The sequence below is a fragment of the Callithrix jacchus genome, chromosome 13, assembly GCF_049354715.1.
Source record: "Callithrix jacchus isolate 240 chromosome 13, calJac240_pri, whole genome shotgun sequence".
NCBI classification, from domain to species: Eukaryota; Metazoa; Chordata; class Mammalia; order Primates; family Cebidae; genus Callithrix; species Callithrix jacchus.
This window is the reverse complement of record NC_133514.1, coordinates 38,635,441-38,657,062: the sequence shown is the minus strand read 5'-3', so window position 1 is coordinate 38,657,062 and position 21,622 is coordinate 38,635,441. Positions and strand designations below refer to the sequence as shown.

General features: G+C 42.6%; 1 protein-coding gene and 1 pseudogene across 6 annotated transcripts in view; one reads left to right on the top strand and one right to left on the bottom strand.

Moving 5' to 3' along the window:
- Positions 1–3,167: 3,167 nt before the first annotated feature.
- ERLIN2 (ER lipid raft associated 2) overlaps positions 3,168–21,622 on the bottom strand; it is a 19,581-nt gene continuing 1,126 nt past the window's right edge. For 4 of the 6 annotated variants that reach the window (XM_035270262.3, XM_078347473.1, XM_078347475.1 and 1 more), the window contains exons 2-12: positions 21,356–21,477; positions 19,373–19,454; positions 17,966–18,012; positions 15,702–15,763; positions 15,423–15,548; positions 10,567–10,640; positions 10,349–10,407; positions 9,712–9,803; positions 8,792–8,881; positions 6,973–7,052; positions 3,168–6,580 (exon numbers count right to left, since the gene is read on the bottom strand). In XM_035270262.3, the coding sequence (XP_035126153.1) occupies positions 6,380–6,580; positions 6,973–7,052; positions 8,792–8,881; positions 9,712–9,803; positions 10,349–10,407; positions 10,567–10,640; positions 15,423–15,548; positions 15,702–15,763; positions 17,966–18,012; positions 19,373–19,454; positions 21,356–21,477 (1,035 nt within the window). In that variant the 3' untranslated portion in view covers positions 3,168–6,379. The remainder of the gene's footprint in view (positions 6,581–6,972; positions 7,053–8,791; positions 8,882–9,711; positions 9,804–10,348; positions 10,408–10,566; positions 10,641–15,422; positions 15,549–15,701; positions 15,764–17,965; positions 18,013–19,372; positions 19,455–21,355; positions 21,478–21,622) is intronic. The other 2 variants (XM_078347476.1, XM_035270263.3) reach the window with 1 other exon arrangement.
- Positions 12,118–13,346, top strand: LOC100414923 (chromosome 13 open reading frame, human CXorf56 pseudogene; annotated as a pseudogene).

The following is a 21,622-nucleotide window of genomic DNA, read 5'->3' as shown; positions in this document are numbered from 1 at the left end:
AGGTTGTCTTGAGGTGATAGGGCTTATTAGAACTTTCTGGAAGGAGCAATATTCTTACTCTCTCCTCACAATTTTTCCCCGACTCCCAGGAACGGAGACGGAATTTCACATCTGCTCTAGGAAAATCACGTTAGGCAGAACCTTAGGTTCTTAAAATAAGGGACTTCTTTTTGGGAAGTCTCTGGTCATTTACGCTAGTACACATTAACTGGGTTATTTGCAAACTAGACCTGCCGACATTAGGAGTAACTGGTGTTCAAATAAAATGTCTCTGGATTTGACACATTTCTACTCCAACCAAAGTGATAAAAAATTTAAAATGACCAGAATGTCCCTTTGTGGTGTGAGCATCATAAATGCTTGCTCTAGAGACACAGGTAGGAAGGAGCGAGCAAGCAGTGAGTGACGGGAAGGACAGAGGGGATCACGGTGACAGGATGTGTAGAGGAAGGATTGGGTGAGATGAAATAGTTCAAATGATGCACTATTTGGAAAACATTTTTAAAACCGTAAATACCTCACAGATCTAGGGAATGTATAACCCAGGTGTTAGGTTACTATGACAACAAGTAGTTATAGCTTTATTTACTAGATTGGGCCTCTGTTATTTGAATTACAAGGCAAGGTCATCCTTCCACCCCCTTATCCATTCAGTGAACATTTATTGAGGCATTACTCTGTAAAGGAACCCTGGGAGAGACCAGGCTGAGTAAGACAGGCTTTATTGCGGATTTATTTCTAAGATTTAGTTCTAAGATACTGTTCATCTCTGACATTCTGTGATCTTATGAAAATGGAAATGGTGACAAAAAGATCATGGTGCCCCCAGTCCCATGGTCATCTCACATTCCAAATTCTTCTTAGTTGTACTTTTGAATTACGTTTATTTCACTTGTTCCCTTATTTTCTTTTTTAGTTTCTTCCTCCTCTTCCTGGGACAGCAACCATCCAATTTAACCTTTCATCCTCTCCTACTACCTAATCCTTGAAAAATGCAAGTCCAAAATCATTTCATCACCAGTAATTGTCTTTAAATTGCTCCAATAATTTGCAAAGACAAAGGGGAAAAGAGAAAGATGAAAAAGCCAACTGCCCAGAGAAACAGATTTTATAAACAATCTAAAATCTAGTATGCTTATGCTATCAAGTTTTTAAAACACTCTCATAGTCTGGAATAAAACCAAATTATGATAAAAACATATATGGATTTAAAGTGTTTCCTTCTGAGCCTACTATGATTCTTTTGGGGGGATAAAAAAATAAAATAGAAAATTACTTTGCCTGTTTACTTAGCTCTAAAGAGAAATGGAGAAATAATGGCCATGTCCCAGTTTACATGAATTCAGGTAGAGTAGCCCATGGCAGCAAGCCCTTGGCAAACATGCTGTCACATCTGGCCTTTGAAATGTCTATATAGACTCTAGAAGCCTAGCCCTAGGGAAAACCTAGGGAGGTTTCACACAAAGAATGACATTGAAACTATCCCAAACAGCACAGAGTCTTCCCAATTTCTGCAGACCATCGGAGAAGAAAATTTATTTTCTATTTGCAGGTAACAACTGCTCCCTATTTGAAACTTAAGCAAGCCTGATTTTAATTATTTAAAAATACTCCTTTAGTCAAGCGAATTTCCTTCTTTTAGCTACCATTATGTAACTTTTAAAATTGTGAAGTCATTAAATTTCTCTTCTGCCTTTTCTGGGATCAATCAGATCCCTTTATTTCTTATATACATTTTCCTTTTTGGTTTTAACATTTTGTTTTCTTTCTAGCCTCTTCAAATTTTTTCCTTTTTAAAACTGGAGCCCAGAACTGGACAATTCCTCTCAACAGGGCCAAACCAAGTTCTTTTCTTTCTTTAAACCAGGTTACTTTCTACACTGCATTTTTGTAGAGGTATGTATCCTAAATACTGTGTTTGCCGCATTGCAACATCATTCCCTTCTATGTGTTGTCCTATTTGTAATCTGATTCTATTTTTTTCACATGTGTTTGGCTTTCCACTTAGCGGTTCCCATTTAACAGCTGTGCGTTTTCTAGCCCATTTCTCCAGATTGAAAATAAGTTGTTTTTGAATACATACATGCAAGTACAGTGTGAAAGCCCTTCATATGCATTATTTCATAAACCACTCAACCCATTTTATAAATGAAGAAACAGGCTTAGAGAGGTCAAAAAACTTATCCAAGACCACACACCTAAGTAGTAGAGCACTGATTTGAACTTTTGCAGTCTGACTCCAGTAACTACATTCTTAACATACCTACTCAGTTGTTAAGATCCTGTTATTTGTGTAGCAGGCTCTTAAACCAATAGAGAAAGTTCGGGAGCCCCGTTGAAAAACCAGAGAAAGCCTGGGCTAGGGTTGCCAGACTTACCAAGTAAAAACACAGGATACCCAGTTAAATATGAATTTCACATAAACAAATACTTTAGTATGAGTATGTCTCATGCAGTATTTGGGCCATATAATACTTATACTAACAATTATACATTGTTGAAATTCATATTTAACTAAGTATCCTCTGTTTTATCTGGCAACCCTAAGCTGGGCAGCTTTCCAGAGTAAAGACTGAGATTTCTTTCCACTGAACTGATATTAGAATGAGTTTTGGGCCAATTGAAAGTATCTCTGCCCTTTGAAGCAGAATTGCAGTGGTGTGTAAATTGTTTAAAATGATAAATCTCTTTAGTACCTAACAAGAATTATGCCGTGTTCACAAATTCATTTTTTATTGTTTCTATATGGATAATGAGGATAGATTTTCATCTGAATACATTTTTAGAGAGATCTTGTACTTAACTCACTAGTCAGGGATGTTTTATTTCTTTATGTCACCTATCCTAATATTAGCTATTGCTGTACTTCACTTTAATAAAAAAGTAGACACAAAGACTCATTTTACTTAGCAAGATTGCAAATAAAACTAAGACATAAATTCACATGGGCCTGTTAGTGTTATCCAAAACAATTCCTCCAGCTATCTACCCAAGGCAATCAATCCAGCAGTATCATTTATAGAATGATTACTAAAACAAGAGGCATTTCTCAGTTACAAATGGGGTCATTAAGTTCTTGGGGCTCTTTGAAAGTAGTAGTTTGACTATTCAATCATTAGTCTACACAAAAGCGAAATAAAAAGGAATGGAAATGCAAACACAAAATAATTGGTCATTACCCCTTTTATAAGGAAACAAGAAAAAAACAGAGGCTAGAAATGACAAAAAAGCAGTGGCTAGAACCCTACTGAATAGGACTTAAAGAAGTAGTTGTTAAATTCACAGACACAGTAGCCACTAGCCAAGATATAGTTTATCTCCATCAAACTTAAATAGATAAAGTCAGTAAGTATGACCATCTTACTTTCTCTATTTACTCTCTTTAAACAGTAAAGGTATGTTTTGAAAGATACATAGAACCAGAGGAACAGTGAATGATCATTTATAAAACAGCTCCTTTTCTTGGATCAATATATTGCTAAAATTCCTTCAGTAACCCTCCCTTTTTATATAATCATAGATCCCTCCATATCTATTTTAGTTATATAAAAATTATTAATAAACTTTGGTTTCCTTGCAAACATTCGGTCCTAATATTTTAAAAAGTGATTAAAAACAGTACTGGATATGAATTACTTCTTCAAAGTTTAATGAGTGAGAAACATTCAATCAAGGTGATTTTTCCTTGGATAATCCTACAAAAACTGAATTTTATAAACAGTAATTTTGATAGACATTCCATTTATAAATAGCAGCCATTACTTCACTGTCTACAAAATTGCAGGTTCTCACATTTTACATGTTTAGAATTCAAATGTTTTAAGATTAGATTTTCTAGTGAGTGTTAAAATCATACAGACAGATGGGTTAGCTGTCCTATGCAAAGAAAACAGCTGATTTCTATGATTTTGCTATTTAGACAGATAGAGACAACCACTGGATTGACACTAATGGGTACGGCAACATATTTTTTGTTTACAGAGGAAATGACAGTAACTTGGGGCAGGGCAGCTGCAGCTGGACTTGACTCTCCTGAGGCTCTTTCGTGGTTATGGGACACGCTATCACAGGATGTTAGTACTGCAGAGGCCCTCAAGTTCAGACTTGAGCAAAGCATGGTATTCAGAAAAGCTGAGCTATCCCTGCTCCTGGTTCTATTGTGGTGAACTGGTGTTTTCTGAGGCCTAGGCAGCAAAAGCTCAGAGTGGAAGGTACACACATACATGGGAAGTGGGGATGCTTGGCATGTCATGTTGCCCTAACAAGTGATTAATAGCATAGAAATGGGAGGAAGATGAGTGTATTTTAAATAGATACCCCCTGTGCTGGTCTTGGGTAATCACCACCTTCTTCTTTTTCCTTTTGTTGAGATGGAGTCTTGCTCTGTCACCCAGGCTGGAGTGCAGTGGCACGATCTCGGCTCACTGCAACCTCTGCCACCTGAGTTCAAGCGATTCTCTTGCCTCAGTCTCCCAAGTAGCTGGGATTACAGGTGCCTGCCACCATGCCCAGCTAATATTTCTAGTTTTAGTAGAAATGGGGTTTCACCGTGTTGGCCAGGGTGGATTCGAACTCCTAACCTCAGGTGATCTGCCTGCCTTGGCCTCCTAAAGTGCTGGGATTACAGGCATGAGCCACTGTGCCCGGCCAAGGGAAATGACCCCTTCTGAAAGGACTCTGGAGCATGTTAAAATCCATCATTCCCAGGAACATTTTGTTGCCTGCAAAAATTGTGTCCAGGACTGGAAGTCCCAGGAATTTAACAGAGAAGGGCAACTTTGAAGTAAGGGGAGCTAACATTGTATCTTTCTAGGCAGGCTCAAGGCTCCCAAAACTCCTGAGCAAGCTGGCCCAAGTTCTGGGACCAGAAATTCCTTAAACCAGAAATCTGGGCATGGGCCCAAAAATAAGGCAGGGATTGCTGCCAGAAGGGACCATTCACAGATTCACCTAGGAAAGAGGGGTACAGTAGGAGTTGTACAGGAGTTAGCTCATAACAGGGCCAAGTCCTAAGCCAGAGCTGGTCATGGAGGGCACCGATATGCTTGCAAGTTAACTACAGATAGCTGCCCTCCACTTGATTCTAGACAAAACCCATAGGCTACACAGGTCAGATGCTCCCCATCACCCCAATCTCAGGATATAAGAAAACTTTTTGCTCAAGTTTGCTCTCCCCATCCTGAATCTCCCAGGGTGACTCAAAATTTTCTGAGCTAGTAATGAAAAAGAAAACCCTTTGAATAGATTTTTGGCGCAGCCATTCCAACCCAGGGACTTGGGCATGAACTCTGACTTGCTCCACACAGCTGTCTCTGGAGACTGAATGTTGTCTGACCTGTCAAAAACACAGGCCACTTAGTGAATAGAGTCCTTTTATCACCAAGCCAGACCCACTCCCAGCACAAGGCACAGGCATTAAGACTAGGACATCTCTTGACTGATCATTCCTGTTGCCGCACACAGGGTCAGACCTCTTCACTGTAGAGCTTCTACAATAGAAAGACACTTCATCTCGAGGTGCATGCATAATCTGTCAGGCAGGTCCTGCAGTGGCTAAGAGATAACAAGGATCCTACTCCAGCAGCTATTAAGACACTTGAGTTGTTTGTCCCTGTCTTCTTGATGCTGAGTGGAACCAATGAACAGATTATTTGAGAAGAAAAAAAAATCACAGGATAGGTGAAAAGTTGCAGAAATAACTGAGTGGTGGTGATCAAGCTCTAACTCTAGAAATACAGTCAGAAACCACCACTCTGGGCCCTAGGGCAAGGAGCAAATTGTATGTAAAATTTTGCAAAACCTAGCACCAGTACTTCTTTATGAGGGCTCAGGAAAGCATGCCTCTAAAATAACTCATATACATGTGGACAAAAATGCCAGGAGGGTCGAACGTTCTCTGCAGCTGTTTCTCCACAGCTCTGCTGGCAAACTCACAAGCACATATTTGCTCAGTTGCTGAGCCTCACTCACAGACATCCCCCACCTCAGAGGCAGAGGTGAGAATACTGGACTACATTTTCCCAAATAAGGGAAATCAAATCAGTTGGAGGCAACACTGTACATTTCTCCCCTCCCTTAATGATAGCATCCCTAATTAAGCCAGCCTCAAAGGATTAGTGTCTTGAGGTCAAAGGTCAAGCCCATGGTTTACAAATCTTATTGGAAGTCATATAAACTGCTTACCTGAAATAAAAGCCCCTATCTTCAGTCCCCACCCTCCCCTCCCTGGAAGGGGAGTAGATTTAAGTTCAGTTCTTCTTTTTCACCACAGTAACTTGAAGACAGTCAAAGAAGGTAGTGGGGGAGGCAGGAACATTCTGATTCATCTTAAAAAATAAAGATCTGCCTAAGTATCATTTGCAGTCGTATAAAGTTTTTTTTAATTCTCCTTAGTAGCTGTCTCCAAAGGTTCATCTTCTAAGCCGAAGGTTAGCTTGTCAGCCAGCCCCTCAGACTGCTTGTTCGCACTGCCCACGGAGTCCATGAACATGTCAGGAATGTCTTTGCCAAAGTAAATCTTGCTGTTAGAAGCAATGGCCTTGTACTTCATCAGCTGCAGATACTCAGGGGTCAGCTTCAGCTGTTAAAAGAAAAGGATGGAAGACTTAGGTGGAAGCGTACTAGAGAAAACGGGGGGTGATGCCCCTTCAGTGTTCCTATGACGAGGTTCTCTGTCAAATATTTATGCCCCTACCTACTTTTTGTGGTCTCACTGTTACATTTCTGTAAGAGACAGTCATCTGAGATCTGCGAGCAGAGTTGCAAAAGTTAAAAGTTTTCATGTTTAACACAAAACTAAACTTCTAACAAGGCACATCCAAGGAGAAGGGAAGTACCTGCACACAGCACAGGCGTCTTCAGTTCAGGCCGTGAAGGCCGCTGGGTGGTGGTGGGCATTCAACGCTGGAAACTCTCCAGCAGTACAGACCTGGACCCAAAGACACCTCTCTATCGGCTGTGCAGGGTGTTTACCTTATTGGCTTCGGCTATTTTCATAGCAGTATAGCACTCAGCATCCGCCTTTGCCTTCTCCCGGGCCAGAAATGCAGCGTCTGAAGGGGAAGGAGTGCAGTGAACTTGGTGAAGGGCTAAAACGGAGTTCTTTGTAGGAAGTGCAGAAGCTATGGGAAGACTCTGTTCTGGTCCTTAGAACTTCGCTCCTGATTGCCGCTGTGACCTTGGGGAGATCGCTTTTTCCTCTGTGCTTTAAATGTTTTCCCCTATTGTACAAGTTGTTATAAGGATCAACCAAGATGAAAAAGTGCTTTGAAAGCATCTCCTGATGACAGGGACAGCAAGTCTGTGTCTGTGGCCCAAACATACACATTGACAGTACTATGGAAAAAAGCAATGCTAGCCAGAAGCACTTCCTGTCTCCACCTGTTTCCTTCTTTTGGAGATCCACGTCTGTGAAGCAAAGCAGTGGAATCCTGCCTCAAGCTCGAGGCCAGAGCCTTCCACTCCTCCCTCTTGTGCTACACAGCAAAAGCAAGGAAAGCTCAAAGGCAGCTCTGAGTATGGCCAGAGGTGGATCCACCTGAGAACTGAATGCCATGAACATAACATATTTCAGTCTGTCTCCAACTTCATTTCCCTTTTCTTTCCATCAATCATTTCAAAAAAGTCTTAATGAACTGTGATTAAGCTGGCACAATCCTGAGAGAGAATATGTGGCCATGGGCCAGACCAACATATGTTTTGATTAAGACCTATTTAATTCCACTGTACGAGCCATATTCTTCCCTAATCAGCTCTGAGACTAGCTTTCTGTCAAGCTGATGCAAAATTTTTGATATGTACCCCCTTGTCTTAGAAACAGGCCAGCCTCATGTGAGTAATATTTGCAGCAGCATGTCTGGGAGAAAGGTCAGTCTGGGGGTGGGTTCTCACTGCATGTCTCCAGTGTGACCCTGCGTAGAAGGAGCCTGCAGTCCAGCCAGGGTTCTGGCTGCTGTGGGGCCCCCTCAGCTGGCCTGAGCACTTGATGACATGTATTTGTGAGAAATAAAAATGTGTTGCTTTGCTAAGAGCTCCCTAATGAGGAGCCACTGATCTGTGAAATCCTAACTGGCTCCTCTATGGGGCCCTGCAAAGCCTGACAGGTCCCATAATGAGTATAATTGGACATAACACTTTGTAGCCTGAAGCTGGGCCTTGAGGTTCCAGTTCTGCCTTGGAATTTGCTTGACATAAGCCAACCCAACAAGTAAGAGGTGGGCAGTGGGAAGGAGGTATAGGCTTAGGAGCAGGAAGAGAAGGTGAATGATATTCAGAAAAGCCAGCAAAGAAAACCTTTCTCTCCAGCTCCTGTGTGACTGGTGCTGAAAATCTGTCTTCTTCAAACCTGGCTTAATATCTACATAGACCTGGAGAACAGACTTTGAGCCCAAAACCATGGTGCCAACTGACTTTGGAGCAGGGGTAGCTAAGGCATGGGGGAGAGCCAGCTGCTGAGAGTGCGCTCCCAGTGCTCCAAGGCCCCGCCAGCCTGGGAACTTCAAGACAGCAGGGACTACGGGACTTCCTTTTTCACAAGTCTAACAAAATGCTGGACACATCCTGGCACTCAAGCCACATTTGCTGAATGAACGAACGCTCTCTGAAGTAGAAAACAGATGCTGATCTGGCCACAATTGCCTCAAATCTCAAGTCTCTGCATGGAGAAAAGCTGCTGTTGCACAGAGATCATGCCATCCTAGAGCACTGTTAAAGGGCAAAGGCAACAGCTCCCCCACCCACGGGCCACAGGGCGGGGTCTCAGAACGCAGGCATAAGCGTTGCTTCTGCTTACCTTCAATTTCTGAAATCTTCTTCTCAGTCTCCTTCTCCATCACCTTCTGCCCGTAGGTGATCTCAGCCACCTGTGCCACTTTTTCTGCCTCTGAAAAAATGACAGTGAGGAAAGACTTAGAGTTCTGGCATTTCAGAGTTTGACTGATTTCACCTTTCCCCCAAGCTGAGTGTCCTGGTGGGTCAGCTCGGCTGAAAAGCCCCCAGAGGATGGCGGTGAGGGCACACACGGGCAGAGTGGGATGTGCCAGTGAGCAGAGTCCCCTTCCATCAGCACAAGGCAGTAACCAAGGAGACCTGGGCCCAACATAGGAAGAATGAGCCCTAACTTCACAAGGGAACTTCTCCCAAAGGAATATTCTAAAGAATGCAGTACTCTAGTAGGGGTCTACCTGGCCCTTCAGTGCACACAGGGATCAGGTTTGTTGTTGATAATACGGTGCGGTGACTAAGAACATAGCTTCTAGAGCAAGTGTCCTTGGTTGGAGCCCCAGTTCCATCCCTTATTGCCATATGCCCTTGGGCACAGTATTTTACCCTTCTGTCCTTTGGTTCGATAAAATAAGATTAAGGATAATACAGTACCTACCCCACAAAGTGGTTGTGACAGTTGAGTTAACCCACGTATTAAGTGCTTAGGAAAATATGTGGCTCAATTAAGTATTAGCCATTATTATTATGAGTTAAGAATTAATAGGCAGGGCTCCTTTCATTTAAGAGGTAAGTGGAATCTCAAAACTCATTCCCGTTGGCCATGATCTGACAATTTCAACTTTGCTTCTGGGAGTCCACCTGCCATTCCTGTGCTGTGGAAGTGATTTGGAGGACCATGGGGTCTCAGCAGGCCTCAGCCTCCTTGCATCTTCCCACCACCCCCGGCCCTTCTGCCTGGAAAGGGGGATCACAGAACCACATTCAGACCAATGAGTGCCTTCTTCCGCTCTGTCTCTGCTTCCTTCTCCACCACCTTCTGCTTCTGGGCTGCAATGAGCAGCTTTGTCTTCTCACTTTCCCTGAAGAGGAAACAAAGCTGTGAGGCTGCTATGAGAAACTCAGGAACATCATTGTCCCCAGAAGAAGCTGAACTCTTCTACTGAAGAGAGGCAAACTCCTATTTCCTACTCCTCCTGGAAGGCTGTTCCATGGCCTAGGTAAAAGCTGATCTGTTGCCGACAGTAACACAGCTCTTCTCCCAAATAACTCATTTGTGGGAAATAAAATGTAATTTACTTTAGTAAAATACACCTGCCTGTCCACTTACTGGTCTCTTGCTTCTGTCTTCCCCTTAGGCATGAGTCACTGAATACAAACAAGGCCCCCTGGCCCTTTTCAAAGCATTATTGCTTTATAGGGCTTCTCCTGGGGTTCTTAATCACAGGTAGGGAGCCCCAGTCATGGCCCTGACACATCTGTCCAATCTTACAGTGCAGTGGGCTGTGGCAAATCCTCTAGCAAGGGGATAACCGAGAAGCCAGGCAGCTTCGGTTACCTCTGGGATGGGATGAGGTGGGAGGTGGGAGGCAGTGGTGGTCACAGTCCAGGCGGAGGGTATACTCACATCAACTCGTAGTTTCTGCGGATTGCCTCAGGTATGTTGGGCTTTGTCACCCGCACAGCCTGGAGAGAGATTAAAACAGCAGCTGATGGGAAAGTGAGGGTAGTGAGGGACACACACAGCTCCCACTGTCTTGATCTTCCTGCACAAAAAGAACATCCCTTGGGAGAAGGACCGCAGTGTCAGAGAGAGAGGGGCTGCCCCCATGCAGCAATGCTTACTTGAATGACCAGCCCAGGGGCCATGGAGGTCAGGTCCTGTTGCAAAGCCAGTTTGAGATTTTCATCAATCTGATCTGGAATAAAGTAAAGACAGAGGAAAAGGAGTTGTTACACTTTCTAAATGAGGGAGGGCATGATGAGGGTAAAGTACAAACTCAATCATCAGCTCAAGAATGTACCTTCCCAAGGGAGGGTGCTTATCAAAGCCCACAAGTCTAAAGACCCCCTGCCCAACTTCTGGAGTAGCCTGCACAGACAGCCCTCTACACAGCGAATGACAGGGCATCCTCTTTCTGTGCCTCAAGATACAACTCAACCTTTGTTGCTGAAAATACTAACCATGCCCTACAAGGGATGAACTTGAAAAAAAAAGAAAGGATACCAATTCTAGAACATTTCTTGCATGAGGCAGCAGCCTTTCCCTAGACAACAGCAGCAAAAGAGAAGGAAGATTCATAGTTTCCACAACGAAGGAAGGTGGAATGGCTATTTAGGTTTTGTGGAAAGAGCTGAGCACATTAAATCTAGTAATTTTAGAAGTTTCTAAAAGAAAAACAGACTTTGATGTCAAGGAGACCCCCAAGGAAGACTGTTTCTATTAGGAACTCCATCAAACAACACAAGGGAAAAATTAAAATTTACAGTTCTGGAAGTGACCCCAGGCTTTTGATGTGCTGTTTGCTTTGGGCCTTATTTCTTTGTCTGGAATTCACAAGAGTTGTTTTACAGACAAATGTAGGAATAGCTGTAACTGACTACCCCCTCTCCCTTCCTTTCCAGCTGCAGTCTCAGAACAGCAGCACGAAAGCTGCCTTCTCTGGCCTGGGCTTCTCAGATTTTAGAATCCTCTTCCTGCCTCTGCCCATGAGATCCTCGGTAGGATCCTGGAGGGGCTTAGAGAAAAAGACCGAGTGAAACCAGACTGGGACTTGTACACTGCATCTCTCCTTCACTGTCAGCTGCTATCTGCTTTAAGTGGTCCTTTTGTGGTCACCCGTGCCCAAACAAGAGCCTCGGAGGAAGAGAAAGTCTCTGTCCTTTTACTGATGCCAAAACGGAGGCGCGTGGAAACTGGCTAGTAGCCAAAATAACAAGCTTGTTTAATTGCTGGGCTTTGTTAGGATTTTAAGACAGTACTATCAGTAAACAAGGGACAGTAATGTTTCTACATATAGGAGGTGCTGTCACAAGCCTGTGAGCACCAAAGTCGGCACCTTCCACCTGCTAAGGGTCAACCAATATAACAACTAGAACTAAACATTACATTTCATATTTTAAGTAGCATATCAACCAAAGTGGCCCGTGTCCTCCATAAGTTAACACGTCACTCAACAGACCAAATTATATCTCAGTCAAGGTGGAAACCTGTGGCCCTGGGTTAGTAGCTTACTGGGAAAATGTGGAATACTTTGCAAGGTGTTTTAGTAATACTGATGTTTATATGTTACGGAAATGTGGATAAGGGCCATTTAGTTACATTACTAAGGTAGCCGCCGGGAAAAGACGCCTGGCGCGCTCGTGACGTCATTTCAGCGCGACCCTCTTGTATGCGTAATTTTTTTGGGCGGCTCCTAGGAACCATGCCGAAAGTAGTGTCTCGGTCAGTAGTCTGCTCTGACACTCGGAACCGGGAGGAATATGATGATGGCGAGAAGCCCCTCCATGTGTACTATTGTTTGTGCGGCCAGATGGTCCTACTGCTGGACTGTCAGTTAGAGAAACTGCCCATGAGGCCCCGGGACCGGTCCCGTGTGATTGATGCTGCCAAACATGCCCGTAAGTTTTGTAACACAGAAGACCAGGAGACTGTGTATCTGCGGAGACCTGAAGGCACTGAACGACAGCACAGAAAGAAATGTGCAAAGTGTGGACTGCTGCTCTTCTACCAATCCCAGCCGAATAACGCTCCTGTTACCTTCATTGTGGATGGAGCAGTAGTCAAGTTTGGCCAGGCCTTTGGGAAAACGAACATATATACTCAGAAACAAGAGCCTCCTAAGAAGGTGATGATGACCAAATGGACCAAAGACATGGGCAAGTTCACTTCTGTCACTGTGTCTACCATTGATGAAGAGGAAGAGGAGATTGAGGCTAGGGAAGTTGCTGACTCCTATGCACAGAATGCCAAAGTGATTGAAAAACAGCTGGAGCGCAAAGGCATGAGCAAGATGCGACTGCAAGAGCTGGCTGGACTGGAAGCCAAGAAAGCGAAAATGAAGGGGACCTTGATTGACAACCAGTTCAAATAACCAGGCCTTTTGCTGAGCCCTAGACTGGAGGCAAGCATTTAGATCAGGAGGCAAAATAATTTCTTGATTACATAGGCTGGTTCCTATTAATGTTCTAGCAGAAGTCTTTACATTGTTTCCCATTGATTCTCCTACATTCAGTGAGGTCTTTAACTGAGTCCATTTGACCTGCTTTCTAAAAGATGGATTTTTTCTCTGAATTTTTCTGTATTTAGGTTTTCTGTACTATTTTTTGTCTATTTGTGCAAACTTCTTCAGCTGTGTAGAAACTTTATGAATAGATCAGTGCTTGAGTGTCTCTAGTCTCTAAAGTGGCTGGTTTTAGTCTTTCTTCAAAGTTAGTAACATGTTTCAAGATTTTTGGACAAAATATTATGGTGTATCATAGAGAAAAGCAGCATGAATTATATTTAGGTATAGCAAATCAGATCGTTTGAGTGACTCTGTCTCTGTTCTTAGAAGGGTTCTTGGAATTGACTGTGGTTTGAATCTTTCTACTGTCAGAGGAGACCCAATAAAAGCCAGAATCTGCATAAAGCTTTCTTTACTTCAAACACTGAAGCTACAGGTGAGCCATCCCATGTCAGCCTTTATACTCAGAGAAGGAGAAGCCAGACTGCAGTGAGGGGGTAGGACAGCTCAGATCTGAACAAAGATAAGGTCTCAGTAAGTAACCCAAGAGAGCTACCCTCTAGTCATACAGCTAGTACTGCTTCCTTGCATGGATACATTGGAGACTATAGATTAAGAAATGACAGTGAGATAAAACAAAATGATCTGTTGGGTATCTTTTACTTTACATTTGCTATTTGCAGAGGAGTGTTGTATATATAGATATTATTTTGTGTCACTCTACTTCAGTGATACCTATACCATGTGTTTGTATCCATGTTTATATCCGTTCCATTGTATTAAAAGGTGTTGGGATAGGAAAAAAAAGTTATATTACTAACTACATACAAAGAGGTTCTTCAGGTAAATTTTGGAGTAAGTATTAGATAATACTTTAATAACATGGGCAAAGAGGATTCGGCAAAGTAAGATGTGATGAAAATTATGCAGTTTCATGTTTAAAGTCTGGGCTATGAGAGTCCTGAGAGGAAGAAAGTATAGAAGAACCTTCTGAGTTGAAGGGCCAGGACTAGGGACCTGAGTTCCTCCTTTATGGATATGACAGATTCTAAGACAAGTAGTGCTTGCTAAGACTGAGATGTAAAAATAAAAAAGTTTCAAAGCAAATATATTTCCCCAGCTCCTCCATACAAACAGCTGTACTTCACTAAGCTACCAAGTTAGTATAAGACAGAAGTTTTCTAATGCAAAACAACTTTGTATTTTAATTTTCTCTTCAGGACATTAGGGACCTTTGTCTTTTGTTTCAGTGCTTCGAAATGTTCATTAATGGCACAAGCCCTAAGACAATGGCTAGATAGAATTAATGTTTTATAAAATTCTATTAGTTTAAGGTTAAAAAAAAATCAGTGGCAAACTTACCAATTTTTTCTTAAAAGCACACTGAATCTAAAACAGATAAAAGACTACAAACCCTCAGAAACATTAAAAGTAATTTGGGTGATTTCCTAAATCTTAAATGGTGCAAAAGGCGGTTTGCTTAGTTATTGTGGGTGATGTGGATGAGTCCTCCTGTTTACTGTGAGAAATGTTCTCGCTCAGGGTCCCTTTTATGAAGATTCCTGGGAAAAATCATTTTCCAGTCCTAGTGTCAAGAACAGTTGTACTATTGGTTAAAAATTCATTTGCTTTTGGCATTGGCTATTAGAGAATTTCTGGCAGTGAGTTTAAACAGAGTACTTGACTGCAAACAAGTTATAACAGTTACTCAACTGTGTCCTTCCTTTGCTGCTAAGTCAGGTTGCCTTTACTTTGAAAAAGGTAAAAAGGACAAAACGTATCTGCTTAGACATGTGGAGGCTTTTTGGTTAAAATGTTTTCCTATTCATTGCTATGGGTACAGGGTAAAAAAAATAATAATCACAAAGGTTCCAGGAAGTGGAAGGAGCTATGGTTCTCATAGCTCATATTAATTCTCACTTCTAGAATTAACTATGAATCATGTCTTTTTCATCACCCATTCCTGGGGGCCCTCCGTTCAGGGTGGTGTGGTGAGAAGAATGCTGAAGTGAGAGCCAGGAGAGGAAGGCCCCTGTTTCAGTTCCACTACTAACTGGCACCTGGCTCTGTGACTTTCTCGCTTTGGATCACAGTACCCTTATCTTAAAATGAGAATGCTGGGCTGGACAATCTCTATGATTCTTCTGGAATGAACCATGTCTTCATGATAGAATGATAGTTTAGGGACAGTGGGAACACATTTCCACTCTAGCCTCTGATTGAGGCCAGAAGTGAATACTCTACTCCGTGATGGTCCCTGTGCCCAAAGCTCCAGCCCTCTAAGGATCTTGTTGCACTGTCATCAGCATTCTCCAGGAACTCCTTTGTGACCAGCTCCTGAGCATGAGATTCTTGAACATTTCCTGTCTATAAGTGCCCATCACACCCTGTAGGCAGCCAGGCATTAGACAGTGGAGAGATGCAGGGTTCTAGGAACCCTGCTTAAGCATGCACGCTCAGGAGGGACTTTCTTACCAAACAGCTCAATGTAGACCTCCTGAAGTGTATGCACACTGCAGAACTGGTTCAGTTCGTGGTGGATCTTGTTGAAGATGAGGGCCTTGTCATAGTCGGCAGTATAGTTCTTCACTATATCATACACTGGGAGGGAAGGAAAGGGCTTGACATAAGAAAAGGCAAGACTCAAAATGCCCTTAGACACAGCTCCTTTCCTTTTCTGAGATGCCATGACAGGCACAGGAGTGGCATGCTGGGGAAAGTGAGCTGGTGGTAAGAATCAACTGTAAGACGTACCTGCATTCGGGACCAGGAAGTTCACCACTTCAATTCTGTCAAAGTAGATCATCACACCACCACTATTGGAGGGAGAATGGACAAAAAGTCACTGGGAAGCTCTGGAATATGGCGCAGTCCCCTAAGGCGATGGCATACGATGTGGGGCTTGGCAGAAAAGGAGTAGAAGAGTTCATAGGAGGCTGGAAGGCAGCTTGGATCTCTAAGTAGGAGTTCCGCAGTGCTTATGGCAACAGCACACTCTCCTGAGAAATCACACTACCTAGGAACATCTCTACAAAGACACAAGTGAGACTTTTGGGGCCAGCACGAAAGAGTAACTTGTATCTTTGGAATCAACAATGCCTTTTGATTAAGATAATCAGTTGCATGGAAAAGTCTAAGGAGGGTCAAGAAGTTTTCAGAACTTACAAGGTTACTGTGGAATTCTGTGGTCAGTGTTTTTTTAAACTATCTTTACTATCACTTTAGTGTCGCACTCCACTTGCCCTCAAATATTTATTATAGAAAGATTTCAAACATATAGAGAAGCTGAAAGAAGAGTACAACTAATAACCATATACAGACACCTAAATTCAACACTGATAACATTTTATCTATTTATTTTCTGAACATTTCAAAGTAAGCTGCAGTTCGGATACTTTTACTCTTTTACTTTGGCGAGCAATGTCTAAGGATAATCATTCTCCTATACACTAGTGATATCATTCTCAAGCCTAAGAAAATTAGCAATAATTCTGTAATATCACCTAATACCCAGTCCTTATTCAAAATTTTCCCTAACAGTTTGTGTTACGGAGTGACCTGTGTACACCTCACCCTTAGATTCATATGTTGAAGCCCTAACCCCCAGTGTGCCCGTATTTGGAGATTAGGCCTTCCAGAAGGTAATTAAGGTTAAATAGATCATAAGAGTGGGTCCTGATCCAACAGGTCTGGTATCCACCGAAGACCTTTTTCTCTCGGACAGAGGCAAGGCCATGTGAGGACATGCGTAAAGGTGGTCACCTATAAGCCAGGAAGAGAGGTCTCACCAAAACTACCCCTGCTGGCACCGTGATCTTAGACTTCGGGCCTTTAGAATGGTGAGAAAATAAATAACTACTGTTTTAGACTCCAGGTGTGTGAGCCTCTGTCATGGCAGCCTGGGTGGACTCACACATTCCTGTTGTACCCGTCATAGCTATTTTAAACCAGGTTCTAATCAACGCTCACCCTTGCTACTGTTTATGTCTCTTGTAAGTCTCCGTTCTATCCCACATCTCTCTAAATACAACCACTTTGTGAAGAGATCAGGCCTGTTATCTTGTGGAATGTCCCAATTCCGGATCTGTCAGAGTGTTTCTTTGCGGTATTCTTTGTTACTCTATCCCAGTTTAAACTCTCCTTTCTTTCCAACGGGACTGCTATAGCAGTGCTTTCTTTGGATCTCTTTGCCCTGAAGGTCTCCCCTACCTTTATGACATTCTCCTTAGTTATGCAAAAGTTATCTTCTTGTATCAGGCCATTTATCTGCTAAAAAACCTTTGTGCACCCTCACTTCTTTATTTCAAATATTAAAATTTTATTTTATTCCCACTTTTATTTTAAGTAAGTTCAAAGGTACATGCATGTTTAAGATGTACAGCTTTGTTACATAGGTAAACGTGTGCCATGGTGGTTTGCTGCTCAGATCATCCCATCACCTAGGTATTAAGGCCAGCATGCATTAGCTATTCTCCTGATGCTCTCTCTTATACCGACTCCATACCCTCTGACAGGCCCCGGTGTGTGTTGTTCCCTACCACGTGACCATGTGTTCTCATCATTCAGCTCTCACTTATAAGTGAGAACATGTGGTGTTTGGTTTTCTGCTCCTGGGTTAGTCTGCTGAGGATAATGGCTTCCAGCTCCATCCATGTCCCTGCAAAGGACATGATCGTTCCTTTGTATGGCTGCATAGTACTCCATGGTGTATACATACCACATTTTCTTTATCCTGTCTATCGTGGATGGGCATTCAGGTTGATTCCAAGTCTTTGTTACTGTGAATAGTGATCCTCACGTCTAATAGAGTAAGTGCAAACTCCTTTATTAGGTGGGGCATTCTAGCCCCTCCCGAACCATGTATGGTTTCCTCTACTGTACTTCATTCCCTGGTCAAATCAATACAGGGAATTAACCAAGAAAGGATGCCTCCCTTTTCACTATCTCTTCCTGCAGCCAGCCAGATAGCCCTTTCTCTGACTTATTTGTGCTTAACAGCTTTATTCTGGGTACCTTACCTAGTCCCACAAGGTACATTCTTCACCTCATCTGTCTGGAGTGTGGTCTGGAAACAGAGGAAACATAAAATGCTAGAAGATGGGCCATGACAAAGTAACTTACTTCTCAGAATTCCAAATGCCTTTGTCCTGGAATAACTGTATGGGTTGCGCTTTGCCTCTGTTAAACGTTATTGCCCCACCTAATCCTCCTTTCTCATATTGTTGCTAATAAAAGCAAAGGCCCCTGCCCCAGCCTCACTGTAAGTGAACCACCACATGAACAAGCTGAGTGATAATGGTTAGTGAAGACGACACTGGATTGGGTGTCTTAAGACTTGTGCTTACTTCTACCTCTTTTGTTTAAGGTAGGCACCACCTTATCCTTAGGGGGATATGTTCCAAGACCCCCAGTGGATGCCTGAAACTGCAAAGAGTACCAAGCCCTATAGATCCATGTTTTTTCCTATATGTACATACCTATCATAAAGTTTAATTTGTAAATTAGGTACAGTGAGCGATGCATGAGTAATAAAATAGAACAATTATAACAATATACTGTCATAAAAGTTACGTGAAGGTGGTCTCTCTCTCTCTCTCTGAAAATATCTTATTCAACTGTAGTCCCCTGTTTTCAGAACATGGTTTATTGTGGGTAACTGAGTCTGTGGAAGGTGAAATAGTGGACAAGGGGGAGGACTACTGTACTAGTTTGGAAACAGCAGATTACTTATTTAACCCATCTCAGAACCTAAGACCTGCTCAGCCCATTCTCAGGATTACTGCAAGACTCAAATGAGACAATGTACCTGAATGCACTTTGAAAGCCACAAAGCCTGGTAATCAGCACATGAAACTTACAGGGAAAATGGCTAGGAGATATCCCAAGACATTCTCCTGGATCAGTGTAAAGTGTAAAATCTTTTCATTCTTCTTGGCTGGACATACTTCGGAGATGGCGAGTCTAACTCAGCCAGGCTTTAGGTGTGCCACAACTAACCTCACTCCTATTTAGATGTCATCTCTCCTCACTTAGTTCAACTCCTCCCCACTCACTGCGAAAATCATGTTCAGATTTCTGAAGTCCAAATACAAATCAGCAAAATTACCATGTTTTCTTTCCAGCTAACATGGTAGCTTGTGATTTAAAACATACACACATACAACTGGACTTTTCCTTCCATATACTCAGAACAGGTTCTTCTCTGGCTTTATCTTGAAGGAATAATCCCCAGTCTCATTCTCTCTCTCTCCTTTCTCTCTTTATATATATATATATATATATATATATATATATATATAAATTATCCTTATATAATTCTCTGGAATGGCATTTTACTTATCCAATGGCTAAATAATTTTAAATCACGCACTAGTCAACAGCCCAAATTTTTAGTCGTCCAACCATACCACAGAGGCCAAGCATACCTGCACAGACTTATATGACGTGATGAAAGGGAGCATGAGATGGAAACCTGGGCCGCTGGTCGAAGTCAGCAGGGCACCGCCTCTGCAGAGGAGGGGGAGAGAGAGGCAGCTTCAGTTTGGCAAGAGGATCTGTTAGATCAAAATCATAAGGGTCAACTTTCCCTTCAGCCCTAGAAACATATAATAGAGAGTGACATGTGCTGGAGCCATGCCACAGATCCCTTTCCTCCTCTCAGCTAGACCCTAATATTCTAGGAAACCTGAAAGTAAAACATAAAACCATTGTTCATGCTTTTGCAAGGAGAAAAAGAGGCACACAGGCGACATGGAATAATGACAGCAGAATCCGCTGGATGCCGTCCCAGTGCTTTGGGCGGCTGAGGTAGGAGGATTGCGTGAGTCCAGGAGTTCGAGGCCAATCTGTCTCAAACAGTGAGACCCTGTCTCTACAAAAGAAAAGGAAAATATTAGCTGAGTATGGTGACTGCATGCCTATAGTCCCAGCTACTTAGGAGGCTGAGATGGAAGAATCACTTGAGCCTGGAAGCTTGAGGCTGCAGTGAGCCATGATTGTGCCACAGCACTCCAGCTTGGGCGACAAAGTGAGACTTTGTCCAAAAAAAAAAGACAGCAGAATCCATGGGTATATTTAGATAAGTCTGTTTTACTTTGTCATATCTGTTGGGCTTGTGGCAATCCACTGGGGCAGTTAAGTCCAGTAATATAGTTATCAACGACCTGCACTAATGCTGGAGTCCACTCACATGACCAACCAAAAGATTAATTTGAAGCACTTTATAAGTAATTGAAATATATGTTTTGGCAACAGAGTTACCTTTCTAATCAAGTTATATGTAAATGCAAAAGTTACAAGCCTTTTTGGGGAACATGTAAGCAGATAATAGGGACAAAGAATTAAAGGAGAAAGGAATCCAATCAGAGTTTTAGAACTGGCTGTTGGCAATCCAGAAATAGGCATCACAACAGCACGTATAAGAAGAGTTCATAAAGACATAAAGCAAAAAATTGGGTCATGGAGATTACTAAAAAGAAAGCAACTCAAGACTTTGTTTTATATTATGCAAAGAATTAAAAAAAAGTGACATAATGGGCTCCTTTATTGTAGGAACCACTATCATAAGGCTTGCTTTAATTGACATAAGTCAACCTGCAGGCTCTTTCATTTTTCCTGCAATGTTAATATAATTGTGATTTAGTTTTAGAGGTAGGGTCTTGCTCTGTCACCCAGGCTGGAGTGCAGTGGTGTGATCACAGCTCACTGCAGCCTCAAACTTCTGGGCTCAAGTGATCCTCCTGCCTCACCCTCCGAGTAGCTGGGACTAGGCACGTGCTAGGCTAATTTTTAATTTTTTTGTAGAGATGGGCTCTCACTATGTTGCTCAGGCTGGTCTCAATCTCCTGGGCTCAGGTGATCCTCCCACCTCAGCCTCCTGAGTAGCTAGGACTACATGTGTGTGACACCATAGCTAGCTAATTGAATTTTTTTTTTTTTCTTAGTGATAGGTTCTCACTATGTTACCCAGGCTGACTGAAATGCTAATTTTAAAAGAGTATCCCAAGTCAGCAAAGTAGGCTACCTTCTCAAGTTGCCATCAAGAACTCAGACTCAGCTGGCTTTTGCAGTGTGGAGCCAAGACTGCCAGAGGGATGTAGGAGAAAACAGTATTTTAGGGATATCTGTGAGGAGTACCGGTTTCCCTTAAGTTTTGTCTCTAAATCTATGTACACGTTTATTAATCACCACCCATGGCATCATCTTGAACTACTAAGGGAAGTAATAAACTTACATATATACATATTCGCTTTCCCACGATCACTGACATAAAAAGCTCGATCTAAAAAGACTCTCCTATTCAAGGAAACATAAACACAGATGTTCAGCAGAATCTGCTAGGAAAGCGGTGACCAGGAAAGGGAGCTATTTAACAGGAAGTTGCAGGCTTCTCCCTGTCTCTGCCTTACCTGTAATATACCCCAATATGTCCCTCTTCTATCTTGTGCACAGCTGAGAAGAGAGATGCACAAAAGAAACTGGAAACCACGGCCACAACTGCTCCCAACTGAGCCATCAGTGAGCCTGTATCCTAGGGAAAAGACACGGGAAAATGTGTGTGGTCTAACGTGCAGGAGAAAAGGCCACAACAGCGAGAGGACCTCACTAAGCTGAGCTCCTTGAGCGACTCATATCCAGCCTGGTGTCGTGTGAACTCAACGCTAAATCCACAGCTT